The sequence below is a fragment of the Panulirus ornatus genome, chromosome 21, assembly GCF_036320965.1.
Source record: "Panulirus ornatus isolate Po-2019 chromosome 21, ASM3632096v1, whole genome shotgun sequence".
Classification (NCBI taxonomy): domain Eukaryota; kingdom Metazoa; phylum Arthropoda; class Malacostraca; order Decapoda; family Palinuridae; genus Panulirus; species Panulirus ornatus.
In genome coordinates, this window is record NC_092244.1 from 9805952 (window position 1) to 9828928 (window position 22977).

At 46.5% G+C, this 22977-nt stretch overlaps 1 protein-coding gene across 1 annotated transcript in view; it reads right to left on the minus strand.

Moving 5' to 3' along the window:
- The window catches only part of LOC139756349 (CD109 antigen-like), a 140432-nt gene extending 122446 nt beyond the window's left edge, over positions 1 to 17986 (minus strand). Inside the window, exons 1-2 of the mRNA XM_071675715.1 lie at positions 17832 to 17986; positions 12605 to 13071 (exon numbers count right to left, since the gene is read on the minus strand). Coding sequence (XP_071531816.1) covers positions 12605 to 12936 — 332 coding nt within the window. The 5' untranslated portion in view covers positions 12937 to 13071; positions 17832 to 17986. The remainder of the gene's footprint in view (positions 1 to 12604; positions 13072 to 17831) is intronic.
- Between the last annotated feature and the right edge of the window lie 4991 nt (positions 17987 to 22977).

Consider the following 22977-nt stretch of genomic DNA (forward strand, 5'->3'; position numbering starts at 1 on the left):
CATTCGTAACACGAATCTGGACCTACGTTCATGTATTAGCAATGTCTCTGATGGCCAATGAACTATTGGTATTATAACTGTTATCTCTACCTTGTGTTTTCTGTCATTATCATAATAATTACCATTATGCTGTACATATATACTGGTACACACACACACACACACACACACACACACACACACACACACACACAACACAGACATTAACACACATTCAAGCACAGACACACTAATGTACATAAAGCTCACCAGCAAACGCACTTGGACACAAGCGCACACATGCGGCCCCGCGATGATCCAACATCAGGAGTCGAATGTCAAGGCACACACACACACACACACACACACACACACACACACAGGCCGGTTACCGATTCCTCAGTACGTCACTCTGGACGGGAAGAATTGTTTGATACCCTTGAGGTGAGGTACTAAGAGAGAATTACACAGAAACTAAATGGGACAATGTCGTCAGCACTATCACGGAAACCCTAAATCACTCCTTCTCCGAGGGATCTGTATGACTACACCCAGCTGACGTGCCCAGCATCACATCCCGACGTATGAGGCTATTGCCGCTACGGGAACGGACCTCCTGTCACAACACTCCCGACCTCTATGAGGCATTCCGGAACAAGCGGCAAGATACAAGCTGCGAGGAAATCTGATCACCTCACCAAACCACGACACTTCTGGAACAGCTCACCATCAGCCGGTGGTATGGAACACTGGCGCAAGGAGGCGGTGTGAACACGGAGAAATCCATCCTCCTGCAACCGCGTGGCGACGAGATCGACTTTACCGGCCACGATGCGGCTCAACTCAATCGACAATCACGCCACCGCCATCAGCCATAGACTCCTCCACCTTGACACTACCTGCCTCCCACCTTCCAACCCTAACACCCACCTGAGTCACTACATGAATCTGAATCGCCAGACGGCTCCACAGCCTCAAGGTAAGGCGCCTCAGCGGACCCACCGACTCGTCTATGTAACTCTATCAGGAGTTCAACCCTCAACTGGCTAAATCCTCTCTGATCCACTAGCGGTGCTTCTCTAAAGCAATCAGAATGTCTGAGTGACTGGAGAACTTCGTATCTTTCCCTAATACCGAAGTCATTACACCTACAATCTCTTTGTAAGTTACGACTTACTACCATCTTCCCAATCCTCAGCTTAATATGAAAGTTTTGTGTAGCTAGGCTTACAGAGATACTGCCAGTACCACAAACCCTCAGTAGTCTGGTAGCAAGAAGAAGAACCCATCTACCATCTACAGCCTTATATATCGGAAAATACGTACGCAGAAGCAAGACCCATAAGTCATGTCCTGTTCAAAATCGTTGACTTCACCAAAGCTTCTGACCTAGTCAACCATAACACAATCATCAACAAAGCCATCAGCTTTGAGCTTCAGAAAGTGTCATTCTATGGTCAGTAGACTTCCTCAGAAGCATCCTCATGCTATACGCTTCCGAGCAGCCTTCATCTATACATCTTTTGCGTGTGAGGTTCACCAAGGACACGAAGATGTACCCGCTAATATCTTCTCGTCCTTACAAATGATGGCCTGATGTACGCAACTTTTCGATGGAAATACACCGACGACTCTACCATTGATAGCTGTCAATAGCTCTCTGGGCCACCTGTAAAAGCCTCCCAAACCATATCACTTGCAACCACGTTACCATGAATTTCGTCCCACCCCACAGTGTAAAACTAGACCTCAGTCCTCTCCAGGTAGTCCAAGCTTCTAGTCGTCACGTTGAACGGTAAACTAAACATGTCAGTACCACCTATCAAGTCTTTTAGCCAACATCTCCACACTCTTCGTCCACTCAGGGGTACACTCTTGCTCCGGGCGCCTGAGCGCAGAGAAACTACATAACTTTCAACCTCCCCATCCTTACAAACGCCTACCCCCAGCCTGGTCTTCCTCCTGTACCACCACACAAGAGGGTCAAATGTAGTTGGTTCAGAAAAGATCACGGAATCATCCTCATTTCCTTAAAATCCAGCTGTAAGATGGCGGTCATCACAGTAGCTCTCTCTCTCTCTCTCTCTCTCTCTCTCTCTCTCTCTCTCTCTCTCTCTCTCTCTCTCTCTCTCTCTCTCTCTCCAACCGTAATTCAGACCTGGACCGATATATCGGGAAGGTGTTACCCCGTGCCATTCTCGTCATAGTCAACGCCTGCCACCTGATATATCTCGTCCCGAAAGAGTTGTAGTTGTGGTGCCACAACCGCATCGGAACCGCCAATGAGATATCAGCTACCTGACACCTACCGCCAACACCATGAGACAGAGGATCAAGGTTCCTTCTTCACGCCTGCCTTCACTCCAAGCTCCTCCCATCCTTCTAGTCACTAGCATTCCAACAAGAACTCAACCCATCCTCCCCAAAAAGGCAACACCCTTCCTACAAGAACTCCACCTTCCTCCTTCCACACGCCACCACCCGTGCTACAAGCTACCCTCCTCATCCGTTACCCCTTGAGAACTATAATCAAGCACTCCCTTACTAATTACCTCCCGCATAAAATGATTAAATTACCACCTTTCGCACTACAGCGGGGAACATACTCCATACGAACTAGCTACCACCACCGCAAGATTGTCTCTCCCTATGCTACCCCTTGAACATTATCCCTCCTGGAACATCCCCATCACAAGGTACCTCCCACCCCGGGAAACTAATCCTCTCGTAACATTACCTCGTGAGAATGCCTCCCGTAAGATTACCTCCTCCTGAAACTACCCCCTTCCCTGTCATTCAAACCCAACCGCGAGTCAACCACCTGCAACCAATCTGCCTGATTAATCAACTCCCTACCACAAGCAGCCCCAGCAACTGGTTAACCCCACCAAGTCGCAAGCTATACACTCTAGAATTCTTTACGCTATTGAGTTACCACCCTCTTCTGACAAGAAAGGGACCCTCACCCCTCCTCTCTCTTCAGGCAAAGTATCCCCTTCCCTTTCTAGCAAAGCAAGGTACCCCTTCTTTCTGACAAACAAAGGTAACCTCGCCCCCTTCTTCCCCAGGCGAGCAAGAAACCTTCTTCAAGCCATACTGAACAGAGGTTATCCATCCCACTAACCTCAACAGCTGGATGGATCACAAACGTTATCCTTCCCTTCTTCTTGTATTCATGAGGCAACCTCCTCCCCAACTCCACCATTCTACCCCGGTTTGCGCCCGAACCTCTCTAATTTCACCATGAATCTCCCTCACACTTCCTCTCTTACTCACCTTATCGATATGCTGGCCTGTCTGCCGCTCTACCTCCACGTTCGCAACCATCTACAAGCCTTCAGCGGCCGTCCTTATACCACTCCTCCCCAACTACACCAATCCCTAACAAAACTTCCTCCACAACTGACCCCCAGCGAGACCTCCTCCACCACAAACCTTTAATCTCGACACTCCGTTTCTACCCAAGGTCGTCGGCACCGCAGCCAAACTAATTGGTGCTGTCATGCTATCCCCAAAAATCTCCGACCTAAGTTCCATCAAACCTTAACCCCTTAAAATCTAAGTCACCAAAACCTTCATCCTAGCTCCAATGAACCCTAGTTCTTCCCTAAAATCGTAAACCTTCTGAAAAAAAAACCCCAGCTGCAACGAAATCCTACACCCAGCTCAAACAAACCTTACTTCCCAGTCCCTACCTCAACCACCCATAAAATGCCAGCCCTACCTCCACCTAAACCGGAACCTCAACTCCACCACATGCAAACCCAGCTCCATCTACCGTTAACCCCCAGCTACGTACTCACACCGCATCGCTCAACGCACCATACTTCCGGCGCCGAAGCCCTCGCCTCTTTCTGACATCCCCCAAGGTCTTCTGTTGGTTCCTCAGCAGATTTTCAAGTTACGGTTTGTGACAAGACTCACAAGTGTATGAAAACAAACATACATACACTAGCACACTTATACAACAAATGCACGCACAGCCAAACGTGTGAGGCAAACAAACGGACACACGGGTTCACGTGACACGGTCGCGGTCGTGTGGGGCAATTTTCTGAATAGAGGAACTGCAGCGGTGGGAGTCACGCTCTGTCTGGTCCACCCGAGGACGATGATATGCACACTTGGATCCCCCCCTACCCCACCCCACCTCACCTGCATGGTGTCAGACACAGCCTGGTGTCACGGCATGGTGTCAGACACAGCCTGGTGTTTCGGTATGGTGTCAGACACAGCTTGGTGTCACGGTATGGTGTCAGAAACGGCCTGGTTGTCAAGGTATGGTGTCTCGTCCCTCCGGTATGGTGTTAAAGACGAAGTGCGGCCATACTGTATGGTGTTATGAGGATATATAGTCTAGTGTTCTCCTACGGCATCATGAAGTGTGTAAGACGTGTCTTGGCATCGTGTGATGACCACTGTAGTATCCCGGTGATGTTATGCATAATCTAATAGTAATCAATATTAAGATTCATAAAATACAATCTATAAACCTCTTGACGATCTAAGTGTTTAGAATGATGAAACATATATATATATATATATATATATATATATATATATATATATATATGGCACTGCTGGACACCACCTGCTCGAGGTTACGCCGCGAGTGAAAAGTCGCTTTGGGGAGAGGTAACATTGGAGTACAATCTCGTCGAGGCCTCGCACCTCAGAGGAGTCCATCCTTTCGCTGCTACATATTGTAGCGTAGTCTCTCAGCAGCAGAAAGCCCCGGAGAAGGGGTCCTGTCGCCTGGTTGGTCATACATACATACAATCATTCACAGTGGCAGTACCAGAAAAAAAAAAAAAAAATCATGCAAATTCTGGCTTTTTGGCGGACGAGTCATGTACTTACTTCCGGTGGTCCATGATAACTTCCGCCACATCTCGCTTCTGCCGGAAGTGGCTACTCCAGGCTGCCAGACACCGACCTCCTCCTCCGTGGTGTCTCTCCCTCCCTCCCTCACCCCCAGAGTGTTGTCCGTGGGGTCGTCTTCAGCCCCGTCACGTTCCTGGTTATCCTCCGTCCTCCGTCACGCCTGAGGCGTCTTCAACCCCTGTTACTCCCCCTGGATTGTCTGTAACCCCTGTCACGCTCCTATTTCTTCTACCCCCGTCATGCTCCAGGGTCGTATTCATCCCCCGTGACGCTTCTAGGTCGTTCTCAGCAACCCCCTACGTGACGTTTCTAGGTCGTCCTTAGCAACCCCCCTACGTGACGCTTCTAGGTCGTCCTCAGCACCGCCCTACCTGACGCTCAAGCGGTCTCCCTAGAAACGTATCGTCACCCCTCACCCGCCTCACTAGGAAACAGGACCTGCCTTGGTATTCCGCTGGCATCCCGTCCTGTCAACACAGGGCCTGACCATATCAGACAAGAGGGATCTGATCACATACATAATGACATCTTTTTATCTTATTCCTCAGATTATCGTCGTTATTGAGCCACCTCCTCCCGCTACCAAACACTCTGCCAGCCTTCGCATCAACGTGCGGATCCACGTATCTATTTTTGCTTTATGATTAGGATTCACACTGTATATCCCATCTGGCTTCTGGCGTTCTGTATATACTTCATTAAAGGCTTGGGAGTCACCCTTGTAGAAACCGTTCTTATCATCTTGGCTCCTTTGAAAGTACATACGTCGTGATCTTCAATGACAAATGGGCATTAGAGCAATCTTTGTTTCTTTTTTTATATATAAATATACTCAATATGCACACTCTCCCCGTGTACGCCTGCCACCATACTTTGTCTTTAGTGTTACGTAATGTGCCAGTCTGAGAGTCGTTCAATGGTAGCTCGACTGATTTCATTGTCAGGAGGAAAAAAAGGGAGAACAACATTGTGTGAAAGGTTACGCTTGTGAATTCATAAAGTCTTGTGTCTCCAGAGTAGCTGATACGGAACGAACTACTTTCACCAAGACTAGTTTAATGAGAATGGTTGAGGGTACTCGCATTGTTTCACCCCCCCCCCCCCCCCCCCCACCTGAAATGGTCGGTTCCTCCATTCTGGACGCGTACACAACAAATATCCAGGGCAGGTGACTGGAGACTTGAGCTATGTCATTCTTGGCTGGAGGGACGAGTTTTTTTTTTTTCTTTTTAAAGGAGCTGAAGAATTTGAGAAAGGCTTGTTGGACGGGAGTTCTCGAGAGTCTTGGTTAGAGGAACGGGTCTGGGGGCTCTTGATAGTCTCAGAAGGGAGTGTTGAAGGGGTCTTTTGAATGCTGTCTGGAGGGAAGGGCTTTTGGGACTTTGATAATATGGGAGGGAGGGATTGCTGGAGGGTTTTTTTGAAGTACTGACTAAAGGGACAGGTTTGGGGGCAACTGGAGGGACGGATTTCTTAAGGAGCTGAAGAACTCAGAAGAGGATTCAAGGGATCTTGTGAGGTTTGGGGATGAAAAGCTTATGAGATAAAAGAAGAAAAGAATAAAGCCTTGTATTGAAACGAAACTACTTCGTTGTCAATCACGTGAAGTGTTGGTTATATATAATGTTATGATATGGCCAGTTAAACTGCCTCTCTGAGTAAGCTGAGCACGTCTTCCAAGTTGTTCTAGACAGATGGTCGGTATTTGGAAAATGATAATAATAATAAAGAAATTATGCTTGATTCTGTGTTCTGTCCCTAGAACACAGCGGTGTGACGGGTAGGTTCGATGGTCTGGCCTTTCACTTTGAACCTTACGGGTCAGGTCAATGGCCAAGCCATCATATTGAAGGGTCGTGCTGCAGTATTAAGTGGGTCAATGATTCTGGCACATATATTACGACAATCGCCTCCTTCCATTTACCAATTCTGAACCGTTATAATCTTCACGGGCGTAGTTGGCAAGTAAGTACCGGGATCCTCGCCAGTCGCGCCTCTTCTTGTGCTACACTTCTTCTTCAGTTTAGTTCTCTATTCATTTCTTTTTTGTTTGTCATTCTTTTCAACTCAGTTGCATATCCTTCTCTTTACCTGGCACTTCTCTTGGAGGGCGTCCTCATCCCTATTGTCTATGAGCCACAAGTACAGAGAGACTGCATGTGTTCTAAGAATCAACCTTGAACACCTGAAGAAGGCGTTGGAGGTTTTTCAGTTGGTGGATGTAGCTTGTCGATGACGCCCTTACGGACCCCTGGCAGTTGACAAGCCTACAGCCCAAAGAACCAACCAACCCATGAGTTGAATTTCACTTCGTCCATAACACTATCTCATTTTATAAGTACCCAACATTCTCAACTGGTTAAGAGCACCACGATTCGTTACTTGGCTATTAACTGATAACACTTCTTGGTTCCACTGATCCAATCGCCAGCACCTGCCTGATCCAGTGACCAGTGTTAAGCTTAGGCTCCCTTAATCATACCATTCATCACCACCATCATATCCCATTCTTCCTCTGTTACTGCATGTGACACATGGAACCAGTTCTGCAAGTTTCACAGTTCACCTTTGCCTCAGCGTCTCATACATTTCCTCAGCGACTGCTATTCTTTTGCGTTTTTTCTTCTTCAGATCTTTAGGATGATACTGTTCTTTGTGTTTCTTCACATGACTATATAATTTACTCTATCACTCACTAGCGTTCATATTGCGTCGCTTCTTTGAACATCCCGGCAGACGAGACAGACCACCTTCCTATAACATTTCCACATCAGTGTACTTTCTCCATTCCTTCATAACATTTATTCTCATATTTTTTTCCTCTCCCTCTGCCGGCCGTTGAGCCGGAGAGTGAGGTGGGTCGGGAGGTGCCCTCAGCTTTACTATCCTGTTCCTTCCACAGTTTACATTGTGAAAGCAGATAACCTCGTCATGGACCACTAGGTCTCCTGTTACCTGTAGGGTCAGACTGGCTAGATCACATCATCTTCAGCAGAGGTATAAAACTCTCCTGACGTTTACTCTATCGTTACACATGTATTATCAGCAGTAAACCTGTTGTTTTACACGTCTGTTAAGTATGCCAAACTAGTCTGTTTATCTGTTTCTTCGCTTTATACTATCTGGTGGGTTTTATCCCTGACCGTTTCTGAGTCTAAGGTCTTTCTTCACAGACTGTTGGCTCCCGACGCTTATCTTTACCGACTGTTCGTCCCCGACGCTTATCTTTGCCGACTGTTCGTCCCCGACGCCTATCTTTACCGACTGTTCGTTCCCGACGCCTCTCTTTACCGACTGTTCGTCCCCGACGCTTATCTTTACCGACTGTTCGTCCCCGACGCCTGTCTTTACCGACTGTTCGTTCCCGACGCCTATCTTTACCGACTGTTCGTCCCCGACGCCTCTCTTTGCCGACTGTTCGTCCCCGACGCTTATCTTTACCGACTGTTCGTCTCCAACGCCTTTCTGTACCAACTGCCGGTCCCGACGTCTTTGTATTCCAGTCCCACCACTTATAATCTGAAGGCCCTTCCGCTCTACTAATTACTGAAGGTTAAGGTAGATTTCTTTCTTCGTCATCCATATTCCCATCAAAAACGTACTCTTTATTTCTACTGTTTATTCACAATATATTTCCTGTCATGTCCCAGTGACATATATCATATCTTTAACGAAATTATCATTATATTTATCATAATCGTTACCATTATTATTATAATCATTATCGTTATCATTGTCATTATCATAATTCTTATTATTATTATTATTATTATTATTATTATTATTATTATTATTATTATCATCATTATCATTATTTTTACTATCATTATCATTACTCTAATCATCATTATACGGTAACATTTGTTGCTATAATCATCCATAACAAGATATTCTCTTCTACTACGTACATGTAAGTCATTAAGCTACAGGAAATAACAATACTTTCGAATATATATATATATATATATATATATATATATATATATATATATATATATATATATATATATATATATATATATATATATATATATATATATATATATATATATATATATATATATACATGTATTGGATTGAGCCAGGGCATGTGAAGTGTTTGGGGTGGAGCATGGAAAGTTTTGTGGGGCCTGGATGTGGAAAGGGAGCTGTGGTTTTGGTGCATTGCACGTGACAGCTGGAGACTGAGTGTGAACGAATGTGGCCTTTAGTGTCCTTTCCTAGCGCTACCTCGCGCACACGAGGGGGAGGGGGTTGTTATTTCATGTGTGGCGGGGTGGCGATGGGAATGAATTACGGCAGACAGTATGAATTATGTACATGTATATATATGTATATGTCTGTGTGTGTATATATATGTATACGTTGAGATGTATAGGTATGTATATTTGTGTGTGTGGACGTGTATGTATATACATGTGTATGGGGGTGGGTTGGGCCATTCTTTCATCTGTTTCCTTGTGCTACCTCGCTGACGCGGGAGACAGCAACAAAGCAAAATAAATAAATAATATATATATATATATATATATATATATATATATATATATATATATATATATATATATATATATATTAACGTCGAAGTGGCTTTCCCATGATACAATTCCCTGTACGAGGCCTGTCTCTTAGGCAGGAGGGTAACGTGCGTGGGAGAACATCCTTACAGCACGTACAGTGGGAGAGTGTGTGTGTGTGTGTTTGCCTCCTGCCACCATGAATACACTTACGGGCCTCCGCAAAGGTTAGTAACTTTTCTTTCTCTTTCATTCGTTTTCCTTAACTCGATCTCTTTCTCGTTCCCTCCTATATTTCCCTCGCACCAGTCTACTTTTTCTATATGTTTCTACCACCCATATTTTACTCTTTATCTCCTCTATGATCTCTCTCTCTCTCTCTCTCTCTCTCTCTCTCTCTCTCTCTCTCTCTCTCTCTCTCTCTCTCTCTCTCTCTCCCAGTAACCAGTTACGCAGCCTTAAGAAATTCAGCGTTGACAAGTACTTGAATCAAAGCCAGTTTTTGTCTCTCCCGCGATAATCCTCCTTTTCTTCAGAGCAAAGGCCATTCACATCGGCCAGTACCACAGTCCTACCGGCCCATTACGAGAAGAGTTACGTCACGTCACCTTGTGACATACCACCCTCACCTCCTTCAGTGTCTACATTACCTAATCGACTAAAATCAATCGCGATTACAATTTTTTTTCTTCTTCTTCTTCCACCTCTGACTCTGCAGCCTCTGGTGCTACATCAGTCTTCTCTCACGCCTACCGACCCCCTCAACTCCGTCTCCTGCTCCCATGACAATGTTCCCTCCTTGTAACACCCTCTAATGTCATGGCTTACTCTAACATTACCTTTTCGTCTTACGACAGATGCTCTACGATGTCTTCCCTTCTTTTTAGCACCTACTTTAATACCACCACATCCTCCTCCTCCTCCATCTTCACCAGACATCCATACTTCAACACCATCCCCTCCTCCATCTTCACTATACGCCCCTCCTCTACCACCATCTAATCCTTCACCATATGTCCCAACTCAAAACATCTCTTCCTCTTCCTGAACCATACATTTCAACTCTGACGCTAACCATTCCCCATCTTCAAACACCTTCCACTCTAACAACCATCCGGTGTTATGATCTCCCTCTCCACTACAACCACCCACCTTTCCTCTCCCGCACCGTCGCCCCTCCTCTACCACCGGTTTACCCTCTCTCTCTCTCTCTCTCTCTCTCTCTCTCTCTCTCTCTCTCTCTCTCTCTCTCTCTCTCTCTCTCTCTCCACCCCCTTCTCGTCTTTTGACTCCCTTTCCTCCCCCCCTTTCTAGCGATGGCCTGGATTGCGATGATGGGGGGGGGGGGGGGGGGGGCGCATAAACGAGACCAAGCTCCAGCTTGTCTGTGTCGGACGGCGAGACAAAAACCCGACCAACGTCGTCGTCCAGAGAGACAGATATATACCTTTCTCTCCCCCTCTCACTCCCCCCAACCTCTCCATCACCCGACCTTCGATCAACTGTAGTTGTCACCTGCTATGGTAGGGGAAGGCCGACGCTCTTGGTGACTCACTATAGGCAAAGACCAGCGCTTACTTAATGGGACGAACGTTTTACCAGAGGGCTGGGCTAGCGGGTAGTGCCCCCCGCAGGTAAACGTTGATTTACGAGGGACAAGTCCTGTGAAGGTACATGACGCTCGAGTGTTCAGTGTGAGATGGGGTCTGTTATGCATACGGACTGAATGTCACCTGCCCAAGTGTGGGTGTGGTTGAGAGAAAGAAAGAAAGAAAAAAAGGTAGCTATCTGGGCCAAAGGAATGCAACTCGTCAGCCACTGAAGTGCTGGTGGCTTGCTTACAGAGCCGTCACTAACCAACCCTTCTCGATACTCAGGCGGGTAGTACCGGAAGAGCCTACCTAGTCGGTGGGTGCCGAATACCTGTATTACCTACGAGAGAGAGAGAGAGAGAGAGAGAGAGAGAGAGAGAGAGAGAGAGAGAGAGAGAGAGAGAGAGAGAGAGAGAGAGAGAGAGAGAGAGAGAGAGTTGTTCTCTCTTACCCTCTCCCTACGCCCACCCGACCTTACACCACCAGTGCCTTCAGCTTTACCCAGTTCTCCAGCCCACAGACAGACACATATGCCCAGCGGCAGTAGGCCTTGCTGGGCAGTGAGGCCGCCTCCGTAAGCAGGATCGCTACTTCCAACAATAAACACCGATCCACAAGCGGCGGCGTGCCCGGGAAATACAATCAAGCGTCACTGTGGCTCTATACCACAATGCTCGGCGAGCTCCCCCTCAGTACACTGCTAGGTCTTCATACCCCTCGCTGGGGGGTCTCGCGGTGCTTCTCTCCCGCGCCTTTTCGCAAATTAGGGGCATCTGTACCTCTGGAGGAGACCTGCTACTCCTTTTCAGGTGAATGTCTCTAATTTGGGCCCTTGTACCTGCGGAAGAGCCTTCCCCTATCAGGTAAAAGTCCACTAATTAAGGTACTGGTGTCTCGTAAGGATCATGTTAATCAGGGACATCTCGTCCATGATTAATCATTAACACTTAAGGGTTTTGAGTGGGAATGTGTAAAAGCACATTCACTACTGTAAACACGATTAATGATCGAATAACCAATAATGAGAAGTAGGAATACTTACCAACTCCTGATGCCTCGAGCATCATTTCTTTTTACGTACATAAATATTCAATGAACACATCATTCATATACTCTAAACAGTTCTCAATTACGGGTTTATCTTATAAGTGTACTTACCGTCATATATAACGCGGCAGACAGTCAACAGAGGGCGTGGACAAGCTTAATGATCACCAACACCACCAAAAACAACATGCAACATGCCGGTCACTGGGGAAGTTAGCATTCGAGGAACTGGGCTGTATGTTACAAGGAAAAAGGAAAGGAGAGGAGAGGTAGAAGGATCGAGAGAGAGAACAAAAAAACGGAGAGAGGATGCAAGGATAAAGAGGGAGGTGAATGTATGTAATGATGAAACGGGAGGTAAAAAAAAAAAAAAGGTATGAGAGAGAGAATTTGATTACCAGTTGGGTAAGAGGACAAAAAGAGAGCGTTACGAAACGTGAGTAATGCAACAGGCAGACCACTGGCGGTGCAGTTGAATAAACATAGACACCTTCCATGCGACCACGGACCAGGAGGCGTCATCGATACAGCTACAAGACGAGAGTGATGGAGAAAGGAGAGCAGTAGGATACCAGGGATACTCACGACTTGGAGTGCATGAAGGAGGCAGCGTCGTAGCCAGGAGGGGTCCTTCTAGAGGTACTGTAGCGGGTGGGGACGCCCCTGTCCTTTCCGGCAGGGGGAACATTCCGCGCCCATAAATCACCACGTCCACCGATATTACGCCCACCACCGCCACGTCCACTCACGCCTCTGGTTCCTCCCACCTGGCTTCCTCTCACCCTGGTAGTGGTGGCCTGGGCTCCTCTCGCCCTGGGAGTGGCGTCCTGGGCTCCGGCCAGACACAGGGACAGCAGCAGACACGTGGCAAGCACTGCGCTCCGGCCTGGCGCACTACCCACCACACTCCTCAACATCTTCTTCCTCTCTCTCTCTGGAGAGGAGACGGGTTCTTCACTGGTCTCCCGCACGAAGACCTTGGTTCTGCTCTCGGTCCACAACAACTATGGCAATGTCTCTCAGTCGACAGGCCACAACACCACTTGGAACACCTATTTTCCGTACAGTTCGCAGCACAAGTGATGGTTTCCCGGGAATGGTTCGAGAAAAAAGACTTAATATCTCATTTCACAGGATGTGGGTTGACGCGCGCACGCACGCGCTTGTGTGTGTGTGTGTGTGTGTGTGTGTGTGTGTGTGTGTGTGTGTGTGTGTAATCATATACGTGACACTGTACAGCTGTAATGGGGTGGACATGTCTTCACTAACTACGATGCACGTGTCCACAAACACTTATAACTTAGTTCACTACCTATTCACATGAAACAAAACAATAATTAATACGATGGGATTATCTAAGCTCTTAAAACATACTGCGTTATGGAACTTGCATGACCGACTGTATCAAACACAGAACTCATTCGATGCCTGTGATGTTGACACACAGAGATATGAAGGAAGGCAGTGAGGAGGGTACACACACACACACAGCTGCATATGTATGTAACAGGGCGGGTGAGCTGTCTCGTGGAAGCTTAGGATGAGGTGGTACAGGGTTGGGTCTTGTCTCCCTGACTGTTTGATATGTTTCTGTGGGTAGAGCAGCTAGGGGAGGTACGGGGAGGGTTACAGAGCAGGTTAAATGAACAGGGTTTGGTTGGCTGAGGGATGAAAGAGGTGGAAGGCTGGACTGTTGCTTGCTGCATATGCCGGTAAGACTGTCCATTGATAAGACAAAGCAGCGAATGAAGTCACCTTGAGGGAGTGTGGATGAAGGTAGAAGATGTGGAGGTTGAAAGTGAATGCTAACAAGAGCGAAGTTGTGGCGGTGGTGATCGTGGTGGTATTAGAGAAAGGGAATTCGGAGTATGAGATCTGAATTGATGGCGAGCAGATGGAAAGGCTTTAAGATTCAAGGCATCTGTCTGTCTACGGGGAATGTTCGGAGTGGAGAGAGAGAGAGAGAGAGAGAGAGAGAGAGAGAGAGAGAGAGAGAGAGAGAGAGAGAGAGAGAGAGAGAGAGAGGAGGGGGGGCCTTTGCTGAGGTATCCAAAGAGGGTGGGCGCAATGAAGGTCCTGTGGCAGTCTGAGGAAAAATCTTAGTCTGTAGGAGGAGCTCGGCAGAGGACAATTATAAGATAAATAATATATATATATATATATATATATATATATATATATACACACATCATATATATATATATATATATATATATATATATATATACATATATATATATATATATATATATATATATATATATATATATATATATATATATATATATATATATATATGCAAAAATATATAAATGTAACAAATGAAAGCGCCAGAAGTGATGATGTGAATAACGAATTCCAAGACGAGAAACAATACAGTGAAAGGAGGCGCGGAGACATTAAGTCAATGATTCTAAATCGTGTGCAAAACCATATCGGAAATCTATAATGACGAGCACTTATGAAAACAATGATTACATGCTGACGTAAACCAGACTCTGCTCTACGGTGAGCACAAATAAACCAGAATGTGATACGAAATAAAGTGAAAAAAAAAGCAAAGCAAAACCCAAAATTGAGTTTCAGAAGCAAACTTGAAACACCAAAAGGGGGGAAGGAGACTAGTAATGCAAAAAAAGACACCAAAACGAACTTCTAAAATTCCTTTTTTTTTTTTTTTTTTTTTTTACAGTTAAATGTGTTACGACAGTTCGGTGGCATTTAGCTTTATAAACCATCAGGCCCGTTACAATAGTCACGTAAAATTCGGTCTGAAACCTCGAATGCGTCACAAAAGTTCGGCTGAGTTCGTATTGAACCGTTCCATTCGTCACGATAGGACGACTGAATCCAGTGAACGAGAGAGAGAGAGAGAGAGAGAGAGAGAGAGAGAGAGAGAGAGAGAGAGAGAGAGAGAGAGAGAGAGAGAGAGAGAGAGAGAGAGTCTGAAAGAGGGAAAATATGTTGACGCTACCCTAAGTCTTTTAATAAGTGACAAGGGACTGACTATACTGCTCCTGTTATTATTCCGTTGTGGGGTGTGGGGTGCCGGCGCCCCACCAAGTGATGGCTTTTTACCCCACCCCCTTACCAACCCCAGAGACTCGACTCAGGAGAGGGAGGTAATGGCGCATTAGAAAGTCATATGAGATAAACAGGACGGATGAATTGATCACTCTTGTTGGTTTCCCCACACTACGTCGCCTTGCGTCCTCTGACCAACATGGTGGCCATGTAATCCCCTTCCCCGTACCACCACGGCCACTATGTAATCCCCTTCCCCGTACCACCACGGCCACTATGTAATCCCCTTCCCCGTACCAGCTCGGCCACTATGTAATCCCCTTCCCCGTACCACCACGGCCACTATGTAATCCCCTTCCCCGTACCAGCTCGGCCACTATGTAATCCCCTTCCCCGTACCAGCTCGGCCACTATGTAATCCCCTTCCCCGTACCAGCTCGGCCACTATGTAATCCCCTTCTCTGTACCAGCACGGTCGCCGTGAAATCCCCCCTTCCCAACCCACACGCTGTATCAACATGGTTGTTATATAATCCCCTACCCTTCCCCAACATGGCCGCCATGTAATCCCCTTCAGTTTACCAACATGTCGGACATGTAATCCTCACCCCGTACAAACATGGCTACCATGTATGTCCACCCTTTTTCCATCATCCTCTCCCTGCACCATTATCTTCACCCCCTTGACATCATCCCCCTTGCCCCTGCCCATCATAATAACCCCTTGATATGACCCCCTACGGCTCCCATCATGTCCACCCCCTGATATACTCCCCAGAACGTACCTTATATGACCGCCATATGGTAACAAGATGGCTGCCTCCGTGGGGCATTAATCTGGCCATCATAACAACATGTCTGTTCCTTTGTTTACATAGCTGCCCGTACCAATATGGCAGCCCTCCCCTCACCCCTTTATGTAGGTCAACTCTTCCCTGCATTGTTCACACGGACAGAAACGCTCAAACTGATCAAATATCTTTGATATTAATCATCTTCAAACCTTAACATCTTAAATATTGATGTTAGCCTCTCCGTTTAGAAGTAAATTAGTATTTGAATTACATTTCAGAACAGAGGAGAGAGGTCCTGGATTAAAGTTAAAGGCTAAATCACCATCTATGGTCAGTAAGTGAGGATAAGGTGTTCAGGGTTCATCGAAAATATCTTCAAAATCGCAGACATTTACCGACTGAAAAATATATCATTCAAATCTGAGACGGAAATTCTGACAAAAAGAGAAAACCTGGAAAATGATCACCTTTTTTTTTTTGTTAGTTTCGTTGCAATTGTTAAACTTTCTCTCTCTCTCTCTCTCTCTCTCTCTCTCTCTCTCTCTCTCTCTCTCTCTCTCTCCCCACCCCCACCCATGACGAGTCGAATACAGCAGGAAACGCTACATATCCCGACCAGAAACGTGAGAGATCGTCAGCCTGAGCACCAAGATATTATTTCGTCATCTGACGATAGAAGTTACACGAATTGCAAATCAAAATGACGTCGATGGGGGACAGTCAGTCAGCCAACATAAAAATAATGTAAGGCGAAATTATGAGTAATTTCTCAACGCTTACCACCAATAGGATATATATATTTCTCACACGCACCCACACACACACACACACACACACATATATATATATATATATATATATATATATATATATATATATATATATATATATATATATATATATATATATATATATATATATCCAATCTTACCTCAACCGACAGTGATCATTAATATGCAAAATACTATGGAACGTCACGCGACCTCCGTCTCTAACGAGCTATTGCAAACAGGTGGTTGGGGTGAGGGATAGGTACTCCTTGGATCTAAGAGAAGAATATTCTGTGTTTTCCACCTACATACGACGCGCCCTAAAGCATCCCTAAAGACGAGGCAGGACAAAGTGTGGCGTACCGCTCCAAACTTAAAACCCATTGAGCACGACGTTCCGACCCTTATGGGGGGGTTGTTATCATCGACAGTACGACCCTAGGGTATGATGGCTTTGGCCTCTGACCTGACGACTCTTGGCCCCACGCCCCATCGTTGCGCGGTGCGGGGGGGATAGATGGATGGATGGAACCGTCGCGTCGTTCACGTGTCTCGCCCTCGTGCGCGAAAGAAGGTCGAAAGCCCTTACTACCCCTCGCGCTCTTCGCGATCGGCCCGAGACTCTCCGCAAGCGCCCCTCGCGCCACCCACAGCACGGCACTGCGTGAGAACGTCCTGACCAACTCCCCTCCATTATATAACACACGTGTGTGTGTGTGTGTGTGTGTGTGTGTGTGTACATACACCTGACGGTGGTATTGGTCGTGTGGTTGGCCATTCTCCGCACGGAGCTCTTGCTACGGTTACTTTGCAGGGCGGACGACGACGGAGGGAGGAGGAGGAGGAGGAGGAGGAGCAGGCGACTCCACCACCACCAAGAACACGTGAGATGCATCGACGAGACGCGACTCACATCACCCCTGTGGCGAGGCTTATTAACCCATCTTCCTCCTCCTCCTCATCCATCGTCCCTGCGAGTCCAATATCGCACACTAATCAACGTCCGATGTAGATCTCTTGGCCACGGACGAAGCCCAGGAATCAAACAGCACATAAAATCATCCCATGTGGTCAAAACAGGTCAGTTCGACAACGCGCGTGGCACCAGGAGTTATATAGAAACCTTCATCGAAGTCCAGGTGATGAGAAGAGTCAAAAATTTTTTTTTTTTTTTTTTTAGAGTATAGAGAATAAATAATCCCATCGTATGGTTGAAATCCGTACCCCTGTGGTAACGCTGATCTAGGCGGGGTTACATGTGGCCACCGATTCACTACAAGAAGGAGGGGGAGGAGGAGAAGTGGCAGTGGCAGCAGTGGCGACGACAACGGCGACGGCGGCGTGGTCGGAAGTCGTCGGGATCCCGCAGTAACACACTCGCTCACCGTCATAGCCCAGCACCGACTGACCCAGGCTCCTGCTGGCCCCGCAACCCACAGACACACACACACACACACACACACACACACACACACACACCCTCCACCGCTACCAGCAGCAAACCCCACCCCACCCCACCCTCCTAACAGTCACCACACTCCGCGGAAAATTCCCCCCTTTGCCGGAAATTGGAAAACAAAAAAAAGAACAGAGTTGATTTAGAGAGACAGGCGGTGGGTGGCGTGCACGCTTTTTTTTTTTTTTGACTTCGGCTACTCTGGTATGACCACCTCCCTTTGGCAATGTTGTCCCTACAATAATTCTAATTACCAACGTTCCAACACTACTACTACTACTACTACTACTACTACTACTACTAGTATTAACAGTAGTAGCAGGAGTAATAGCGGTGATGGTGGTGGTAGTAATAGCAGTAGTAGTGATGATAGTAACAACATTATCTGCTGTTAGGATTTTCCCATGACAATCATTAACACAGGACAGGAGATGGTTAATCTGTACCCACAACACCATGTGCGCCAATGTTCTCCCAGATTTCTGGTGAATTTCAATCGCCCTATATGCTAATACTGGAGACCACTTTTCCCTGAGAGGGAGAACGAGTTCGTGGGGGAGAGGTGGGGGTGTTACATACCATTCCCTATGACGAGATTTTGCCCCCAAAAAAGAGGAGCAGAGGTAGTAAGTAGCGCGTAGCACCCACCACGAGAGAATCTACGGTTGCGGAAACAGTGAGTCGTGTGATATTTAGGTATTGCCCAAGTGACGTTTCAGACGGTGAGACTGGAGGTGTGTGGTGTGAAAAAAGCCAGCATCCCACGAGCGGGGTGAGGCAGGGAGAAAACGCACCGACCTGGGACAATGGAGTGTAACCTGATAGCCAGTGAAGTGACTGCTGGCTCACTCCACGAGAGAGAGAGAGAGAGAGAGAGAGAGAGAGAGAGAGAGAGAGAGAGAGAGAGAGAGAGAGAGAGAGAGAGAGAGAGAGAGAGAGAGAGAAATACGAAGCATGCACATACCCGACCGATACGAATGCTGGAATCCGGAGGTAATTCAAGGACAGACGTTGCTTTGAAATGCTCTGGCATTGCGTAAAGTTCTTACAAGAAATGGTTCGGAGAGCGTGGAGAAAAACGGAAAAGTGTGTGTGTGTGTGTGTGTGTGTGTGTGTGTGTGTGTGTGTGTGTGTGTGTGCGCGCGCGCGCGCGCGTTGGTAAGTGCTTGCTTGTAATCATCTCTTTGTACTGTAGGAGGAAATGATTCCTACGCTCGTGGAGGTCCCATATCTTGGCTTTTCTCGACTGTCACTGTTTCATATTCCATATACAGTCAGTATTCTCAACTTCGTTCTTGCTGGGGCCTCTGACTGTTCTGTCTTGTCATCTCTCGAAGAACTGTTCACAGTCAACATCATGAAACTGGTTTAGAAACTTCATGGTTGAGCTCAACTCACCTTTTACTCATCCTTCAACCGTGGTGGACAAATCTATGGTCTTAACCCTCTCACTGTAACTCAGTTCTCTTAATTCTGGTATAATCTTTGCTGCCCTCCTCTAGACCTCCTCTACTAACTCTCTGTGCGTCTGTAAGTATGATCATCCAAACTCCAGCACGTGAAGAGTGAGTGTTTGTAAAGTATGGGAGGGAAGGAGCACTAAACTCGGGGGGGGCCCCATCCCATGAACTTTCTCCTCTACCATACTTTTTAAACTTCTGTATGCAGTCCACATTCACAACCTCGCAAATCGGTTCATTGCATCAACCAACACTCTTCCACAATCAAAATTACTTGCTCATATCTTTTCTTAAAAGTTCCTCGCTTGATTTCATGTAATGTCCTCTAGTCATTCTATGCCTCCATTCTTTCGATGAACTGTTCTCTGTCTACGTCATTAAACTGGTTTTGAATCTTCAAAAGCTGTGATCAGGTAACTCCTCTTTTTTCTCTGTGTGCGTGTATAAAGTGGAGGACGAAGGATTAAAGAGGACAATGCTCTGGCTCACGGCACGCCAGAGCATCTCTCATTCACAGGTGGTTAAGGGGCCAAGGTACAGAGAGCACCGCCAGTCCATTGATGCAAAATTCCCCCAACCACACAGATGGCCTTAAAAAAAGCAGTTTCAGGAAGAGACCGTGTCTTTTACTCGCTAATAATACCAATCATATACAGGTACCAACTACCCCTAATTCAGGGCTGGTTGAAGAGGGAAAACAAAATTCTAGCAAAATTTAAAATCTTTTAACCTTTCCATCAATATTCTGCCTCATTGATAGGCAAAAACACTCCCAACCTGGAGCTGGCTGAAGAGGCAATCCCACTAAGAGACACACACTCTCCTTATCTACAAGTGTTATACGGAAAGGTAAACTGTCATCACTACTTCCCCGGCCGCCCGTTCGTCAACACCAGTTCTTTATCATCACTATAACGTGACAATCAACCTTCCAACATATGGATCACTTGAGCAGCTCTAACTACCTAACCCAGTGACCCTCGAGCACGAGTATACTACCCCCTCAGGTGATCATCGGGCATTGAGCTCGGTACCTGAGGGTCTGCTCATAAGGCCAGGACTGAATCATAATACCCAAGGGTCGTGGCGTCGTGCTCGAATCGCAGCGTCGTTTCCAAGGGTTGCGCAATCGGTGTGCTCAAGGACCGTACCGTCCTGTTCAAGGGACGTGTATACCTTCGAGCTCAACGATCAATGGTAGCAAACAGAAGACGAGGCGACGCACAGGCGACGTGCACTAGACTGTACCAGCGCAGTACGACCGAACGTTCCTCTCTATACTCCCGTCCGTTCCTCAGGCAAGGGTTCCTAACCTTTTTCACAGCCAGACCTCTGATATGTAATGATGTGTACACGACGTAAAGCCCCACCGACCGTCGCTTCAAATTACACGCAGCTGCAGCAACACGGGGAAAACTCCTGATGCATCGCTCATTCTCCAAACACAAGTCTTTCTCTTCAGATAAGAAAAAAAAAAGAAAAAAAATGCTCACGACCTTTGACTCTTCTACAATCCGAGCCTTGTACTGATGACACCAGTGGATAATAACGGACCGGCTTTTGTACTTAGCCCTTCAGGCTCTGTCTTCTCAACGGTCAGGCTCGCATATCCTAAGGTCGTACCATCGACCTAAGAAAGAGAATATTTTAAGTTTTACATAAATAACCATCGAGGTTTTTGCATGGGGGGCGGAATGTCACACCCTCCATCATATTCACGAAGATTACGAATCGAGTGCGCCAAGCAACACCAAAACTTCCGTAAACAAGACTTCATTTACATATGTATACATTTTTCCCTGACTGTACCACACACTGTATTTTGCAGTCAAGTGAAACACGACAACCCATCCTCAGAGGCGAAAGCAACAGACACCAGGGAAACGAGAGCTCGGTGTCAAAGAGGTAACAACAGATCCTCCACAAGATCCTCTATCCAGGAAATACCTTATTGGAATCCTCACACATCCCATCCTGTCGGGGATATTTCAGGATCCCACAAAGGACATCACAAGGTCCTTTAGTCGATACATGAAAGGTCATGGAGAGACGTGAGCATAGGTCAAGTCTTCTCCATCAGCGGCCACATCAATATGCTCAGTTGTCAAAGGGAATATATCCCGTCAAGATGAAACAAGTCCCACGTTCCCTGACCTGAGGCGTGACCTTATCGTGTGTCAGGACCTTTTTCTTCTTAATGTTAGCTGAGACGGCGCAAGCAAGTCAATGGCCCTAATCAAGGCCGTTTCATAAACGATATATATATATATATATATATATATATATATATATATATATATATATATATATATACATATATATATATATATCAAAAGACAATATAATCACTTTAACACCAGGATGACATGAAAGCTCGACGGAGTCCAACATCAACAGCTGCACGTCTTACAGTCCTCAGAACCCAGCCAACTGATTTTCAACATCAGAACCAGTCACTTACCTCAACCTCTTGTCATGTCCCTCGGCTGAACAGGGAGGGCACCTCCGGCAAACGCTACAGCCAAGTAGAGTTTGCATCTACGTGACGCCACGCCTCGCACGTAGCACCTGTAAGGAAATAAGAGCAAGCTGAACGGGTCAATCTTCAAGTGCTACTCCGAGGGCTGTAAGAAATAACACATCCTTCAACACTTCAGACCAAAGTAGCAATAACCTTTGCCTCATTACACACATCAGGAGGGTCACAGACCCATCATTTCAACAATGACAGTCATCTGAACCTTGTCCGAAACAGTTTTTACCGACAGATCATCACAAAGAACCATGACTAACCCAGAGCCACTTTCTTGCACTACACATAAACCAGACACGTATATCTTGACGTCGAACACCACAGTGACTCCCAACCACCTTGCTGAGTCGATGCTGTTAAACTGCTTTCTTTTTAGCCTCCACTGCAAGAACCAAATACTGTATGACTCTTGATTATACCACCGTAGTGTTGCCCACAGTTTATAAATGCCACTTTCAATCCACAGTCTTGAGTCACCGAGTTATTATCATCTAGACCACCGAGATGACTCGTGGATTCTAGATTCTAGAGAAGTCAAGCCGCCCTCAAACAAAGCCACTAAGTCAGCACACCCAATCCCCCCTCCCGACACACGTTGATCCAACACCCTATAATTTCCTGCAGCTGAGTGACGTCAATCACAATGTGCCTGCTACCTCGGGCAAAAGCCGCTGAGACAGCATCACCAGTGCATGCAAGCATGACGTCACATACGCCCTGAACCGCGCACCGTCTTGGATTTCTGCGAACGCACACTGAACAGCGATAATATGAGGAAATGCGTGTCAGAAGCGAAGGGAAAACGTCACAATAATGATTATCCAAAATACCCGATTCCAATTCTTAAACAAAGGAAAGAAAAAAAAAAAATATGGTATCAACTGTAGTATTTCGAACCCTTAAACACGACGTTACGTCCTT